Here is a 13860-nt window from a genome sequence, read left to right as displayed (position 1 = left end):
TTTCATTTCCCTTAGTAAGCTTTCGATATCTTGTTCAGCCAATGTTTCGTCGCCCTGCTTGCTTCTCATTTCATTTTCATTCTTGCTCGGGAGCTCCAGGGTATTGGCAGAAGACTTAGATAACAAATTTAGCCTGGGCTGTTCAGCAACATTTTTTGTCTGGATCTATCTTGTGTATATAGTGCCAGGCACCCACACCCCTATATTCTTTTGGAGACTTGATTGGTTCACAATTTGGTGCAGAACGGCAGGGCGCATGCCTTTAGTTAACTTGGCCTTTGTACACAGTGCTGGACCGATAGGTCTACGGGGCTATTGATGCCTCAGTGCTGTTAAGGTTCAAGCCACCCACCCTCTTTATTTGTCTTCCAAGTGCTCTTTCAGAGGCCTCAGTTTTCCTCCAGTCTCCAGTGTTCACATGTGTCACCTCATACAATCCATCCTGGAGATATGCAGAACACCGCCATGTCTAGCTGCTTTACAGGCAAGATGGGTATCCCCCCGATGTCAAGCCTCAACCTCATCCAGCATCGGTCGTGGTCTTCTGGACCCTTCCCAGTTCGGAGCGCAGGCCCAGGCTGACTCCCTGACACTGCAGATCTTACATGCCAACTGAAAGTCCTCGCACATCTCTCTGCAATGGCCCGGCACCTTTTCTAATTCAGAAGGGGTCCGCCCTGCATGGAGTGCATGCTTGTCGCACTACTTTGTTTGGAGCCTCTGGAGCTCACAGATGTTGGCAGAACTTCCTTTGGCCCAATTGCAGACATTAGCCCGTCTGGAACATCTTCAAGGGCATCATCTAGCTCAACATGAGATATAGAATAGTAGCATTTCTCTATAGTGTGCTGATGGTCATTTCAGAATAATGCATTTGTTCGATTTTAGCTTAGGCCGCGGGAGATTTAGGATGTTGCACTGTGGCACCTCCTTCAAATCACATATTTCATCATGTTGTGGATACTGTGTAAAGTCATTAACAACCTTTTAATTGCCTCACCAGTTGGTCATTCATGTGCAGCTGCTGATTTTCCCCTTTCTATTTATTAGAGCGATTTTATTGCCATTTCACTTGTTTAGTGTATGTATGTGTTTATCATCTGTCTGACTGTTAATTCCTTTCCCCTGTTTTTACTTTGCATGCCATTTCTAATGTTCCACCTTGAACCAGCTACCAATTTGCATGGCCCCCTAGTGTTACTTCACTTGCAATTCTTGTTAACCCCAACCTGTGCTTGCCTGGCCTTGCTCTTTCAATCTGTCATTTTCCACACTGTTTCAGCTGTGCTTTGCTCGGTATGAGGTCCTTTTTAAAAAAATTACTTTTCTCTTTTTTATGGTCTGGCATAACAGCACAGCTGCCACCAGGCAATTATGTGACACTCGCCGGCAGAGGGGCTTTGGCTCCACGCACATGCTGGGACTAGAAGAACATGTATTGATTGGGCAGAAACAGTATGCTTCCATACAAAGGGTGCTTGACCTTCACATAGCTGTGATCGTTTTGGTTATTTATCCAACCCCTGAGCTTGAACATTGGCAAACACATGGCATGGTAATGCTATTTAAGTGTTCTGGATAACTAGATAGTTTATGGTGTTTTTCTCTGGCAGCATCATGGATGGGAGGAGGGCAGTCATTAACCTACATGGATTTTAGGTCTGACTTAACTGTGCAACTGTCCCCCTACCTTTCAACCGTCACCAGTGTTTTTCTACAGTTCTTTGCTTCCACATGAGTACACATCAATCGCCATGCTATCTACCTGTAATGGTCCACCTTACCACACAACATTCCTTTATGGTCAGACCTTTTGGCATTGCTAAAGCAAGTAATGTAAGTGGCTGCACAGTGTTATTTGTGCTATGGATATTTCTTTGTTGAATAATCCGTATCATGGACTGTGCCACAAGGCACTTCATTTCGGGAGCAGCGTGGGTACCAGTTGCCACTACCCTCATCTACCTACTGACTCCATTGCCTCCTGGTCTAGCAATGCTCCCAGTTTGATACATTTCCTTTTACAGTACAACACCTCCAGAGGCTCACCAGAAAGCTAACTCTCTGAGCCTTCAAATAGAAGAGCTCCAAGGGAACACCACCCCCTTCAATAAGAACCAGCAAGGAACTAACGCATAAACATTCAACGGTACTGTTACTTTGCCACAAAAGGCCTATGGTTTAGTTAATTATGTGCAAGAATTCTGTACCGAGAAAAAGATTTTAAAGCGTTTTGTGGCACAGTTCCTCATGAATAGGTATTCTCTTGCACAATGGTCATCGTGTATGTTTATTTGGCAAAGTACCACTAATGGTCATTTTTACATATTAAAGGTGTTATTTGTATTTTAAACATTTGTAGGTAATGGTATTACAATAGAGAGGTGTCACTACACTTCCCTCTAGGTACAGTAAAGATGATGATGTTCTGGCATTTTCCTATTCTGTTTCTCTGGAATTTCAGTGGTTGAAATCCATTATATCTCCTGGTAAAGATTATATTGACGGCTCTTTAGTTTGGCCCATTTCTATGCATTTGTACTGTTTAGATAAAATATTTTCTTTCAAAAACATTGGTCCCAAATCACAAAACCTCTTACCCAGTATGTGCTAATACAGGTCATGTGAAAGTGCAGTTTGGTTTTCACAAAGAGAATCTGAGCGTGCGTAAAATGAGTAAACTTTGCACGCTTGGATCTGTTGGAAGATACCAGCTACTGCTTCATTTACTTGTTGTACATATTCACCCTGCTTCACTTTCATTTGGGGTTGTTAATCAGCCTGCACGCCTGCTGTTCTAACCAACCATCAGTCACATAACTTCATATTATGAATCAATCACAAAACTTGACGTCATAAATCAACTGTTACTGTAACATGCCATAAATCCGCGCAGCCTGGTTGATGCAGGTCGTATACTAAGACCTAAATTAATCACCAGGTCATAAATCAAGTTGTAACTCAATCCAGGTCAATAATCCGGTCATAAATCAATCAACGACCATAAATCGTGTCATAAATCAGATGCACAGACACATTTATGGCATATCCTGTTTATTGCTCCCAACTTGATGCCCTTGTGCAGGAGCGTCACCGTCTAAGCGGGGAGGGGTATTCCACCATCACCTTTTAGGCCCAACTCAATACCATACTTATTTGGTGTGGTCCACGGACCAGCGGTCCTGGGCTGCAAGTGCAGTGTTCTGTGACTCCTTCCTCTCTCTGACTGCCTTACCCGGCCGTGAGGCATCCCAAGGTAAGTACCAGGTCCGCCACCCCCCTTGGTGGCCTTTCAAACTCTTTAAGCTACATTAAACTAATATATCTCTTGGTTCCGCAGTCTTTTTTCACGCATGGAATCACAACATGGTCGTTACAACGACCGCGTTGTGATTCCGCATACCATTACTCCACAAGTCGGAACAACGACTTGCGGAAGGAGGCGCTGGATGTTGGAATAGTATAACTTACTATTCCAACTCCAGTCTGTGCGGACACTAGGGAAGGTGTTGGATTTTAAATCCACCATCCCCACCCCTCCGCAAGTCGTTGTTCCAACTTGTGGAGTAATGGTATGCGGAATCACAATGTGGTTGTTGTAACGACTGCGTTGTGATTCCAGGCGTGACATTTTTTTCGTCATGAACGTTGTTTACCACATTAAATAGACTCCTTTACTGCTGTGTTGCTGCAGCAATCTTTGCTTTGCTGATTGTATGAGGGTGGGTTTTGCTGCTCCAGTGGCACAGTCCTAACACGTATAGTGGTTGGGCACAAGCGATTGACCCCTTCAATAGGGTCATGATGCCCTCCGGTCATAATTCGTATGGAGCTCGGCCTACCCATTGGCTAGCGGGTTTAGCGTCACTCCTGTGATTTTGGTGCCATTTTCCCCCCTCACCCTTCCCTTAGTGCTCATTGGGGTGGGGGTGCCATTTCCTGTATTTTGTCCCTGTCCCCTCCTGGGGGCTGCGTTCCCAGGCCTTGGCGCCATTTACGGCGCTCGCCCCTTTAGCCTCCTGCGGGTGCGGGCCACTGCTAATGACTGTGTACATATTTGGTTTGTACACACATAATATTTTCCAGTGCAAATTTTGTGCTGAGGTTTATGCTAGTGGGCTATGTGGTGCAATGAAGATTTACATCCCTTTTTTTTTTTAAACATATGAAAGTAGGTGCTTCCTAATGCCAGATGGCTAAAGTAGTGTTCTTAGATGTCTACCTCAGTCTTTTAAGATGGAGTTGAAGAGTAGGTCAGATGGATTCAAGATTGTGACCCATTGTGACCCAAGAAAGCCCAGGTTTTATCAGTGACTTTGGTTGTTTTTGGGTGGTTCTGATCATTTCATACGCTGCTTAGTTTATATTTAGGTGGTGCACACTCACGATGTTTTCTATGGTGATTTGTTCCAAGAGCTTTAACAACTTATTCTTGTTTTCAATTATACTTACAATAAATAGAACAAGCTTTCACAAAGACAACAGTCCTGGCTTTTTGGCATCGAAAGTATTTCTCAGTTGATTGTGAAGTTTGTGTGTGTACTTGTGCTGATGATTGCTTGGACTGAATGCATTTTAATTACTCACCACTTCATCCATCTATCAATTCATGTCAATGAACAATAACACAAAATCACCATTCAGGTCATTTTAGTTGAAAAGCCAGACCCGTTGGATTTTCCAGTGCGGTTTTATTTTTACCGTGGAGAATTATGCAAGAGGCAAGGACTACGACTAGCTCATTTGTTGTATGAATCTTGTTGCTTATGTTTTTGATTGCTTGGACTGAATGCATTTTAATTACTCACCACTTCATCCATCTATCAATTCATATCAATGAACAATAACACAAAATCACCATTCAGGTCATTTTAGTTGAAAAGCCAGACCCGTTGGATTTTCCAGTGCGGTTTTATTTTTACCGTGGAGAATTATGCAAGAGGCAAGGACTACGACTAGCTCATTTGTTGTATGAATCTTGTTGCTTATGTTTTTGATTGCTTGGACTGAATGCATTTTAATTACTCACCACTTCATCCATCTATCAATTCATATCAATGAACAATAACACAAAATCACCATTCAGGTCATTTTAGTTGAAAAGCCAGACCCGTTGGATTTTCCAGTGCGGTTTTATTTTTACAGTGGAGAATTATGCAAGAGGCAAGGACTACGACTAGCTCATTTGTTGTATGAATCTTGTTGCTTATGTTTTTCGAGCGAACTCTTTCTAGCCAGTTTTGGTTGTATTTCAGCGCTAACGAAGCATATTTTATGAACTGTACCTGGGTGTGAACGCGGTATTTATATTTGTCTATACTGAAACTGCTGGACCGAGTCACTATTTTACATTTTCCCTTATACAGGCAAGAACTTCTGAAGTGGAATGGCTGGGGTTACAACGATTCCAAATTCACGTTCAATAAAAAGGGCCAAGCTGAATTTACTGGGAAAAGGTAAATTACTTAAGCATGCGTTTCTGCAACGTTTTGTACTGGCCTGGGCAGTTCGTTTCACTGTTTTTTATTGTTACAAATCACAAACAGTGCTGTGCTGGCTGCAGAAGTGTCTGACTAGAAGACTGCACTTTGAAGTTTACTTATGTTATAAAATGTTTACACTGTAAAGGAAAATACATGTGTTCTAGGCACAGATCAATCATGAACGTTGATTAACAAAAATGTCGGGGGTAGCAGAAGTGGCATCCTAAACCTTTTGGCCTTAATGATTTGACAGGAAGTGACATCATATGACCTTTCACTCCGCATCTTCTCAGGAGATGTCACGTAACCATAATCCTGATTACATCACCGTAATTAACATTTCTGAAGTTACATAATAATTGCATAATTATTATAACTCAAACAAATGTCTGTTACATATCCTCTATATAAAGATGTGGACATGATATGTGAAAGGTAACAGCTACCTGAATTACAATAAGCAAGTGAATTGAGTCTGACGTCTTCTAGGGGAGGTTGAAGGGTGGGGGTATCTCTCCCCTGAGAAAGTTTTGAAAAAACGTGGCCTTTCCTAGTGCTTTTTAATGAACTATTTTCACATAAATTTGCTAAAAAAAGCTAAAGGATCTGAAAAGACACTTGTTAAATATTGATGTTGGTCCTTTCTTGGTGTGCCAAGCTTTTAAAACCTGACTGTCCACATGAGCTGACTGAATTCTATTTTTAAAATGTCCTATGGGTGCCCCTTTATGTAAACAAATTACCTTCATTGCTAGGGCCAACATTTTGCCAAGGGCACCCCTTCTATCCAAACATTACAAACAATATAACAATGCAAGAATTCTGCTAATACTGCTGCCCATGTACTATGGGTGACTCTTATGTAAAAAATTACGTCAAATATGTCAGGGACCACATTTTGTCATGCAGGGCCCCATGACATTGCCACGATTGTCCTTCCATATGCAAAATATTTCCTCCAGTGTGCTAACGCCAGCAGTTTGCCACAGCTGCCACCAATGCCAAGAATTTCCTCCAGTATGCCAGCACTGGCATTTTTTTCACTGGTGCCACAAGCCAAAATTTAGGCTACAGTGTACCAGCATTAGCCTTTTCCGTGGGTATTCCATATGCATTTATTGCCTCCAATGTGCCAGTATTTTTACAAGGGTGCTTCTATAAGCAAAGCACCATGCCCGGTGCAACAGCAGCTTTGCAAGCATAACTACACATTCTTGCTCATCCTCACTTACGTTCACTTACTCACACTCATTTTCTTTCACTTATAAGCACTCACTTATTTTCACTCACTCAGATCCTGACTCACTCATTCGCACTCTCTCTCACTCTTACTTACTCACTTTACCGCACATAATCCCACATACATGCTCACACATACGCTCTCTCACACGCTCTCTCACACAAACACACACTCCCACACAACTCTTTTCTCACTCACTTGCACACACGCAACATACATTTAAAGCAATTTTATTTTTCTTATCTAGGATGCCAGTGAAGGTTCAGTTCTGGTTCTTGAGCGCCTCTTTTTATTACACTAATAGCGAATAATTGTCTATTATTTACTATAAGTATAATCAAAATGAGCAGAAAACGAGGATGGATATTTGCTGGGATAATGCAAGACACCCCTGTCTTCTTGCAACAATCACAAATAAGTGCTGGAACTGTAGGCAGAATACGGGTGACTGTATTCCTTACCTCTGGAAAAGGAGTTGCAGGTCCAATTTGAACATTACAGAATTCCTGTCATGGTTCCAAGGGAAGGTAAGATCATTCTTATGGTAGAGGAAGCCTCACACACTTAATTGTGTCATGCTTCATCATCGACAACCTCTCCCCATCCTGTAAGCAGTCACATATCCTCTGAGTTCCCTTCACGAACCCGATCGGTCCCAGGGCCACTTGTTAAACAAGAACCGCGGGTCTAGATTGTATGCATTGGACATTAAGTGCTGTAGTTGTTTTGTAGCCGCTTTATTTCTTCAGTAATAGGATTCACTATTACACCATGTTTCTTAGTGGCGTAACACAGGTCCCTGAAGCCCCTGGGTGTCGGGGGGGTGGAGCAGCAGTGGGCTCCCTCAGCACAGTACTGTGGCCTGTGAGCTCCTGATTAAATCCGGAGGGGGGCCCCTCCATGTACCTTGCAGATCCCCCCCCCCCCCCCCTCCAGTTTCATTACGCCATTGATGTTTCTGCTTTTGAATTGGCAGTTAGTGGAGGAGGGAGGTAGATGTGCAGCATGAGGGCAATCTGTGAGCGATGGCAGCTATTCAACATTCAAAAAGGTGGCTGTACATACCATGCCCAAATTGGACCAAGTGATGTGAACTCGACCGGCTCAATGGGAAAACGTCCGAGGGGCTTTTTAAAATGAGAAAATAGATAACTGTCCATTCTTCTGCTCATTTTTCAAAACAAAATAACTAATCAGCTACATTACATGAAGATGCGCTTGAGAAATATTCCAATACGTCAAGCTGTGTAGAGTGAGCCAGAACTTGGGCAAGGTGTGTATTGGTCATTGGAAAACATTGGGGGTAGAAACAACATGAAACAGTTTTCCAAAGAAATGTGCTAAAATGCGTACTTCAGATAATATAGTTATAGATTTTATATGGTTTCTATTGTAGCATACATTTAGCTTAATTTCTGCATTCCACTGCTTTTATATCCCCATTGTGCCAGTTATAAGTAGGTTATGCGTCATATAATATGATTGAGAATCTACTTCTAAACGAATGGGTGAGGTAATTAAATACCAGGAAATAAATAAATTTACCCCTGTCAGAAGCTTATATGTTTAGGAAAAAAATGTTGTCCTTTAACATAGACTTGTAAGTTTCTTAAAATACACTACTGAGTTGTAATCAAACACTCAAGGATGTGGAATTCCTATAGCCCGACACCCAGGTCATATTGTTTGTGGTCAAGGGCAACCAGTTTTCATCTGTTTTTTATACTTGGGACAAATAGGCCCAACCCCCTACAGCACAAACCCTTCGGCTGCCAGTTTACAGTACCACATTATAGATCAGGAAAAGGCATTGACTGCAGTTAAGGTAATATTTGTGTCCATGCTGTTCAAACTTGTATTTATGGTTCATTAATGCAAACCCTTTATTTTTAGGGTGAGCGCTCTAAGTAAATGTTGTAAGCTCAGACTGCACTACTAATAGTTGTTCCAGTATAAAAAAACGTGTACACAAGTTTTCAATGTTTAGCAATATGAGGCTATGCATCTAACTTCTCCTAGAATGCTCTCCGATTAGACGCAAATATTAGCAGAAGCTGGAAAGCAAGATTGATGATTCTTTGCTTTCAAAATATGCCGACTTGTTTAAGACCGTTAATAAAGACTCTTTCAGAGACCGTATCAAAGGCTGTGTTAAGATATACAGTTAACAGTGTGGCTCTACTGCACTGGTTCATGATCTGCTTGAGACCATCTGCCACTGCGATAAGAGTCATTTTAATCCTTTGTAGTGGATGGGACTCAGATTGTACCTAGAAAAACAAATTTATCGCAGAGAATAAAGAAAACAATTTCTCATTGGTTTCCTTTTCTAAGAATTACGAAGATTATGGCTGCAAAGATATTAAGTGGTAGTTATGGTCTGTTTTTAGGTTTCGACTTGGCGAGGGGCGAAGCCCCTCCCAGATCGAAATCTTTTGTTTTCAGTAGTGAGGTTCGGACCGCCTCTGTTTCCAATTGGCTAGCTCCATAAATGGAGACTAGCCATTGGGAGACAGAGGCTGTCAATCGCGCTTTCTCCTGAAAACGCGATTCGGGGGCGTTTCTGGTGCTTTTTTTAAGCCCCGCCCCTTTGTCCCGGGCCGCGCTGCGATTGGCTGCCGGCCCGGGACACCCCCGTGACGTCATTCCCGGGCCGCGCTGTGATTGGCTGCCGGCCCGGGACACCCCCGTGACGTCAGCCAATCACAGCGCGGCCCGGGACCGGACTTGTTTTTTTTTTTGTACTGGCTCTTAGGTAAAGCCCTCCGGTGCCCTTACGTCGAGGTCGCGCTATTCAAAACTAAAAAATATATATTGTTAAAAAAATTAAACGTTATACATTACTTATTGAGATTTACTTTTATCTTTCAATGGAAAAACAAAGTAACACTATTTCAAGACTGCCATAGCTTCGTTATGATGCGGGGTTGAGTCCAGCGGGTCTTTCTTCTCTCTCTACTTTGTAGAATCTGCAGACAGTCGCGGGATAGTGACGTCACTTCCGGCGGCGACTGTTGGGTGGCGGAGAGAGCGCGGTGAGCCGTGGAGCGAAGCCTAGGATTTCGGGAGAAACGAAGCCATGCCCAAGTGAGAGATGGAAATCAGGGGAAGGGATGGTAGGGCAGCCAGGCTGTTTTTTAAGGGAAATCCGGGATAGTGGGCTTGTACACGTGAGTAATCTTTTTATATGGATTGCCGGTGGGAGGCCTTGCACAGCACCGTGGAGATTAACACGGAACCCCTGTATTGGCGAACAGCCTCAGTCTTTGTGTGGGCGATAGCGAGAATACAATGATGGCTTTAGTTTTACGAATGTTGTCTGAGTTTTCCTGTCTTAGTCGTTCGCTCGACAAAGGTGAACGGTCCATTGATATTATTTTAGCTTTCCTCGACTGACTTAATTTCCCCGATTAAAAGAGACCACGGCCACCTGTCTAAAACATTTATTGAGAAGATCTCAAAGGTGGCGTCCCCATTCGGTCAATATCCTCACTCTGCAAAATTCATAGCGAAAACCCGAATTGACCTAACGAGGATTTGGCAACCAGTGCTGTGCCCGAATGGTAACCTCTGCTGTTTGTAGTTCCTGGACGATCGGTTGTCTCTTGCTTCCCATCGGTTAGCGCACATCTAAAGGAACGCCCTTGAAGATGCGTCTCGTCTAACGACCATAAATTTAGTGGTCGTCCCCGTGAACTTCTACTACAGGGCGGAAGCCCCTAATTGCTTCTGCCAGATTAACACTGTGATAACTACCGGACTATTCTAATGATCTGTGCTTCCTTACGCACTACGCTTTGCTGTGTAGCGCTTGCTGTCGGGTCAAAGGTCTCTGAAGTAGTTGTGATTTGTGTATGCCCGCAAGCTTCTGTTCTTCCTCGAGGGCTGTAGTGTAGCTTTCACCCAAGAGACAGTAACTCGCGAGCCATAAAGTTATTTTTCAAATAAGGCATTTTTTTTAACTACAAGACTTATTGCAAACTCATTGTGTACAACGCAAAACAGAAATCGGACTGCACTCCCTTTTATAGCGTTTATTTGCAGCCCGTTAAACTGAGTGACAACTCCGTTCTACCGTGCTTTCTCTAGACATCCCCTTTCATCAATTACAAAATAATTAAATGTCACCACGAGCCTTAATCTTTAAAACCTATAGTATATACGAATTACACTTAAAACATGCACTCGTCCACACCCAAAAGGGGTCAGAAGAGCAATATCTTATTGGCCCTTACTATCATATCATAATCTCTGGTACTATCCTCGTATGCTTTCATGCGTCACACTACACACAATGTATGATTAGTTGGAAACCCTGGATAAGAAATACATCGCAGATTTGGCTTTGTACGCCTGGAAATATGAAGTAAAATCATGGCGTAAACACTCTGCCTTTTTAATCCAGTGCTAGCAAGTCTGAGGCTCTTTTGCGGGAAAACGGGTATAATGGCATAATCTATTTTCCACACAACTAATTCCTTGGTGAATCTCTTTTGTTTGGCCCTTGTTCCAAGAATCCTACCAGCACAGTATGTTTTTTATAGCGCACAATCACCATTGAGGGTATTCAGGCGCTTGAATAGGCATGTGGGTATCACATAGTTATTCAAAGAGACAGGTCTTCAGCTTCATGTGGAATTCCCGAAGCGAGCAGGAGACACTAATATTCTGTGGGAGGTTGTTCCATGATTTGGATGCTATGTAGGGGATCAAGTGACCTCCTGCTCCGCTTTTGTGAAGGTGGGGAAGGCTGAGTGGCTGATAGTCTGGTGAAAGTGTATGCGGCTGCTCTGGTATGCTGGCCCAGTGTTGTGCAAGGCTTTGTATGTGTGTGTGAGGAGTTTGAATTGACTGCCTGTGAATGGGGAGCCCATGGACCCCTCAGAAGTGGGGTGAGATGTGGGTGTGGCATGGGAGATAGATTATGGGTCTTGCTTCTGTGGTCTGTAGGAGCTGCTTGGAGATTTTGACATGGAGTGCTTTGTCGTAGTAGAGTCTGCATTTGATGAGTGCTTCTGCGACAGTGCGTCTGGTGTTCAGTGGCAGCCACTTGAAAATCTAAAGTAGCATACATAGGGTTTGGAAGCAGGCTGTGCTCATTGTTTCGACTTGTGCTGTCGTGTTGAGCTTAATCACAGTTTTGTTTCTCAGTGCTCTCCGATTTCTAACGATAATGACAAACACTTTGCTCGTTCGTGGTGTGCTAATACATCCGTTGCACTGTCTATCAGTGCCTTACATAATACTGAACTACATGGTTCAGGCGAACCAGTCCCTAGGATGTGTGCACTTTTATTGAAACATTATGTTTCTTATAATAGTTCTACTTTCATCAACAAATAATTCCAATGTTTCTGAGAATTCAATTACATCATTCATTTATTAGTTCATCCATTAAATCATGGAACATTGATTCCAATATGGTATAGACAAAAGAACGTTTTTCATGATACCCAATGCATTTCGGGTCAAGTATCAACCCTTCTTCAGGGATCTAGGAAAAAATACAAACAAGCATTTACAATGCAACGGTTTCGCCTTTGGAAAAGTTTGAGCTATTGGCATTGTAAATGACAAAATTTGTATTTATGTGTTGGTTTTGAAAACCGATAAATAAATGGCATTGTCATTTACATTGCCAATAGCTCTAACTTTTCCAAAGGCGAAACCGTTGCATTGTAAATGCTTGTTTAATAAGGCTCACGTTCAGCGCTTCATATTATTTAAGTGATATAGCTTTGAATAAAACGGAGGTACAGAGGATTGAAAGTGCAGGGAATTTAGTGTCCACACAATAGCCAAGAAGTCTAAAGCTTTTGATCTAGTGGATGATCTGACTTCATAGAAAGAGCAGAGCATTGTTATAAAAACTAATTTTAGTCTTAGATGACTGCATAGCAATGCAGCATTCCTCAAGAATCACTGCTCAACTCTTATTTTTCAATATACATGTTTGTCTTTTAGTTAGATTGATCTGCTCCTTCAGTCTGAGATCTCTCAATAATGTGCATGATCCACACAATTTGTTAGAATAAAACACTATTTTAGTAATCCTACATTCGAGGGATTGAACTTTCTGATATGGTTATCTTTTGAACTCTGCGATTTTACAGCGGGTAAAAGTCTAAACTTAAGTTTCTTAGATTGATGGCTAGAAAAGTTTTGATGATGTCCACCATCTGTCACTGATTGCTGAGCACTCATGTTAACGGTATAGTGAAATTGGTGTTCTTGTCCAGGCTTGGTGTGCACTTTGGAATTCCAAATGATTTTCTGTCAAATTAACAGTTTTTGTACAGTGTTATGTTGCAGGCTAATCTGTAACTTACACCCATATTTAAGACCTCAGTGGAGAATCCGTGCTTTGGCTAATTTGCATTGGTAGCTGGCTCATAGGAGAATTGCATTTATGGGACTGTGCGGCAACAACAAATGTTTCATGTATCAGGGAAACTACTTCAACCAATGAGAACACCATTGTTTTCCCACATATAGATTAGTTTATTTAGCCTCCTATAAGAATAAATGTATAGTTGTGGGGCTGACTTGGAGTCCAAGTAATCTTATTATGCATTCATCTACGACTAGATATGTAAGTTTTAATCACAAGGGCATCCATTAAGAGTGACAAAATGTTCTCTGTGTGATGATGTTATAATGTACCTCGTTGTTTGTAAGCTGCCTGTGAAAGTGTATTTTATAAGTTCATTACAATAAGATGGTATCAGCTTATCCTTTGAAGGCAAGAGCCTCAGATGCTATAGTGGCAAAAACCCCACACTAACTAGTGGTCTCCAGCCTTGCCAGGTACCAAATTAACCAAATATCTGGAATTTTACGGTACTTCAAGGAGATTCCACCACCATTCAAGTAAAAATTCATTTCAAGCCTCCATGCCATATTATTGCTCAACAGTTGCATAAATGATAAGATTCTGTACAAATAAAGTCATTCTTTGTGTGTGTATTAGATTCAGGCTGTCCTCACTGCTCCATCCAGAGCCATATGTTACTAAGTTGACCACCACTAGATCCTCTTACAACTAAATCTATCACTGCTGCAGTATTAAGATACATTTTACATTAATTTTACCCCTGTCTCATACACAATTTCATCAATCACATTCCTACCAAACAT

The 13860-nt window shown here is 42.1% G+C and overlaps 1 protein-coding gene across 1 annotated transcript in view; it reads left to right on the top strand.

The window, feature by feature from the left end:
• Window positions 1-13860, top strand: part of AGPS (alkylglycerone phosphate synthase) — a 732223-nt gene that overhangs the window by 138296 nt on the left and 580067 nt on the right. The window contains exon 2 of the mRNA XM_078681513.1: window positions 5367-5456. Coding sequence (XP_078537639.1) covers window positions 5367-5456 — 90 coding nt within the window. The remainder of the gene's footprint in view (window positions 1-5366; window positions 5457-13860) is intronic.

The sequence above is a fragment of the Lissotriton helveticus genome, chromosome 3_1 (genome assembly GCF_964261635.1).
Source record: "Lissotriton helveticus chromosome 3_1, aLisHel1.1, whole genome shotgun sequence".
Lineage (NCBI taxonomy): Eukaryota > Metazoa > Chordata > Amphibia > Caudata > Salamandridae > Lissotriton > Lissotriton helveticus.
The sequence above is the reverse complement of the archived record's forward strand: the minus strand, read 5'-3'. Positions and strand labels throughout refer to the sequence as shown.